General features: G+C 44.5%; 1 protein-coding gene across 1 annotated transcript; it reads left to right on the top strand.

The window, feature by feature from the left end:
- The first annotated feature begins 1530 nt into the window (after positions 1-1530).
- LOC112898132 lies at positions 1531-3654 on the top strand. Its single transcript, XM_025966521.1, has one exon. It carries the CDS (start codon positions 1531-1533, stop codon positions 3652-3654), a length of 2124 nt encoding a protein of 707 aa, XP_025822306.1.
- Positions 3655-3876: the final 222 nt, after the last annotated feature.

The raw sequence follows: 3876 nt of genomic DNA, 5'->3' as shown, positions 1-3876 counted from the left end.
TTGAGCTCCTGGACCTTTTTCCTCGCCTTTCCCTCGCTGCTAGTGAGCCTCTTCACTGGATTTTAATCACTGCCACTCGACTTCTTCTGTTCCAATCGATTAGGGACCCAAATGCAAGCCTCTGTTTCTTTCTAGGGTCTTATTTGTAATATACACGCCTATCAGCTATACGTCCATCGGCCACACGCCCATCGACTACATGTCGATCGGCTACACCTCTATCGACTACTTTTGCTAAAGAAAAATCATAGCCAATGCATACCCTAATCAGCTGGATAAGCTATCTAAAAAGCATGCTGTAAAGTAGATTCGATCAGTTCTGTAGTAATCTTCACCAATAGCCATTTGGAATAAAGTTTTTACACCAGAAACTCAACTTAAGTTTATCCTTTTTCAAATCTTTTTGTTGTTTGTACAAATTACTTAAGTCTGGACGTGATGATTGCATATCATGTAGATTTGACGACACTCGCCGACGGTACCTAAGAGCTAATCCTGGCTGCCTGTTTCCTAGTAAATTTGGTAGGCGAGCATGGTGGCAGCTGGTTTGCAGCCGCCATTTGTGCCGTCTTTTGATTCTTAGTGCGAGTTCCTGGAACCATCGCTCGTACCTGCCAAGAGAAACATGCATCTTATCGATTAAGGATAATGAGTGAAGTACATTAAATGACTACAATGAAGTACATGTTTGAAAAAGACTAACTACATACATGTCTCACTAATAGTTTCATGAGGCTATATGAGAGATTGTTCCCTCGACTTGTAAATCATTCAAACTTTGGAACATGAAAATATGATCAAAATCAACAAAAAAATTTGAATGATCATGATTTTACAAATTTTTAGAAAAAAAAGCATCAGATTTCGAGATGGTATGTAGGAGAAAAATTTGTTACAAGATTTAGACATGAACATCTGGGCCCACATGTCATTGATACGCTGGACAACCTGACCATTGTGTGCCCGCTTGGCCACTGCTCATTGTTTTGCCGCTTGGCCACTGCCTGTAGGCATCAGGCCGGCCCAACTGGCCTGCTGCCTTGCCGCCCCTCCCCTCACCCTGCAGGCTTGCCGGCGACCAGCACCTGCACTCACCGGCCTCGCTGCCCCTCACCTCCAACAGCCGCCGCCCCTCCCCTCACCTGCATCTGGCGCCCACCCCCTCAGCTCCAGCAGCCGTCGCCCCTCCCCTCAGCTGCATCTGGCGCCCACCCCCTCACCTCCAGCAGCCGCCGCCCCTCCCCTCACGTGCATCTGGCGCCCACCCCCTCAGCTCCAGCAGCCGCCGACCGTCCCCTCACCTGCACTGTGGTACGTGGAGCCCAGGGGTCCAACCCACGGTGGATCTTCACCAGCAAAACGAGCTGCTCCACCCCCCACCAGCATCCACGCACGGCAACCACCCCCACAAGGTGAGTTCAGTGATGTGTACCTCTGTCAATTTACCATTTTTTCTTGTACTGTTTTAACTTTAGTCCAGGGATTTAAGATGGATTTGTTACTCTTTGCACCTAATTTATCCAGGTCGAGATGGATAGAAGTTGGATTTATACAAGTGCACCATTTTCGCCGGCCTTTTTGTCTGGTGTTCAACACTTCATGGAATATGTCAGAGCTAGATGTAGTAGTGCAGATGAGAAAATCAAGTGCCCATGCCGAAAATGCTTGAACCAGAAAGAGAAAAGCCTAGATGATGTACACGAGGATATCGAGCTCAATGGTATGTCTAGGTGCTATATTAGGTGGGCTCATCATGGAGAGGAAGAAGATGATGTTGGACAAGATGATGATGGAGAACTCGCTGTTGTACCTGAAGATATGTCATGTGATGGAACTGACCAAGGCCAGGCACCACTTGATGAGGAAGGACAAGCTGAAGATGTCATAGATGATGGTGCAAGGGGATTTCAGGGGTTGATTCAAGATTTGCGCGACGCAGCAAGCCATGGCCTCGGTGGTAACTTATATAAACAACTCATGGAAGAGGCAAAGCGTGAACTTTATCCAGGTTGCACCGAGGAGAGTAGGCTATCTTTCATGATTAAACTGCTGCATATAAAAGTGTACAATCGGATAACAACATCTGGGTTCGATGCATTCCTTGAGTTGCTTTCTTCAACTTTGAAGAATGTGCCCAGAATTCCTAAGTCATATAACAAGATGAAAGCTGTGCTTCGGAAGCTTGGTTTTGGTTATGTTTCTATTGATGCGTGCAAGTATGATTGTGCCTTGTTTTGGAAGGACCATGAAGGCGATGATCATTGCCCAGTTTGTGGCTTCACAAGATGGAAAGTGAACAAGGAGGGCAGAAAGAAAGTTCCTCACAAGGTCCTCCGTTACTTTCCAATAATTCCACCCCTTCAAAGGCTTTTCATGTCAAAGCAGCGGGCACAATATGCAAGATGGCACAAGGAAAAGAGGGTACCCGTTGAAAATGAAATGAGACATCCTGCTGATGGGGAAGCTTGGAAAGATTTTGATGAGACTTTCAAGTCTTTTGTAGATGATCCCCGCAATTTGAGGTTAGCCATTGCTACTGATGGATTTAACCCATTTGGTCAGATGAGCAATTCATATAGCATATGGCCAGTGTTAGTGGTACCATACAATTTTCCACCCTGGATGTGCATGGACCAATCCAATTATATGCTTGCTTTACTAATTCCAGGCAAAAAATCACCAGGCAAAGATTTTCATGTGTTTATGCAGCCTTTGATAGCAGACCTGATGGAGCTTTGGAAGGGTGTAAAAACTTATGATGCAGTTGAAGGCAAAGACTTTAGCCTGCGTGCAGCGATTCTGTTTGGAATCCATGACTACCCTGCATTGGGCACCATGTTAGGCAGAACCACTAAGGGTTACTTTGCATGTGTATACTGTGATGAGAATCCATGCTCCGAATGTCTTAGAAACAAAATTGGTTTCATAAACCATAGACGTTTCCTCCCTAACGACCATGCTTGGAGGACAAATAAATCTTTCAATGGCAAGCATGAAAAAAGAGAGCAGCTAAGGAAATTTACTGCAGATGAGGTTATGGCAAGGTTGGATTCAGTTTGCTATGTTCCAGGCAAGAATCCAGATAAGCCAAAACCAAGAAAACAATGCCGTAATGTAGATGAACCAGTATGGCATCTGAAGGTTAGCTTGTATGATTTACCATACTGGTCAAAATTGAAGCTACAGCACAACCTTGATGTTATGCACATAGAGAAAAACATATGTGAAGCCATTTTGTCAACTCTGCTTAATATCCCAAATAAGACAAAGGACACCATCGCTGCTAGACTAGATTTGGAGGATAGAGGTATAAGAAAAGAGCTTCATTTGCTAGATGACAGTGGTAGTTCATCATCAAAGCCAAGAGCTTGTTACGTTCTAAAACCAGAAGACATGAAGAAGTTCTTGCAATTTGTGAGCAATGTTAAGTTTCCAGATGGCTATGCCTCCAATATATCAAGATGTGTCAATATGGAGGGAGGAGGATCAATCCATGGGCTGAAAACACATGACTGTCATATAATGCTGCAGCATATTTTACCAGCTGGCCTTCGTGGTTTGGTGCGCAAAGATGTATATGAAGTAATTGCTGAATTGGGTAGGTTTTTTAGACAACTTTGCTCCAAAACTATAAAGGTTGATGCACTACACTAGATGAAGGAAGATATTGTGCTTATCATTTGCAAGCTAGAGAAAGTCTATCCTCCAGCATTTTTCGATGTTATGGTTCACCTAGCAGTATACTTACCTGATGAGGCACTCCTTAGGGGACCGGTGCAGTATGGATGGATATATCCCATTGAGAGAAGGTTGGGCACCTTTAAGCATTTCGTTCACAATCAAGCAAGACCAGAAGGATCTATTGCGGAGGCATAC

This window comes from Panicum hallii, chromosome 6, assembly GCF_002211085.1.
Source record: "Panicum hallii strain FIL2 chromosome 6, PHallii_v3.1, whole genome shotgun sequence".
Lineage (NCBI taxonomy): Eukaryota > Viridiplantae > Streptophyta > Magnoliopsida > Poales > Poaceae > Panicum > Panicum hallii.
Note: the sequence above shows the minus strand (reverse complement) of the source record. Positions and strands in the feature narration are given on the sequence as shown.

Excerpts from the sequence above, each read along its gene's own strand:
- LOC112898132 (XM_025966521.1), top strand. The coding sequence starts at position 1,531 with ATGGATAGAAGTTGGATTTATACAAGTGCACCATTTTCGCCGGCCTTT.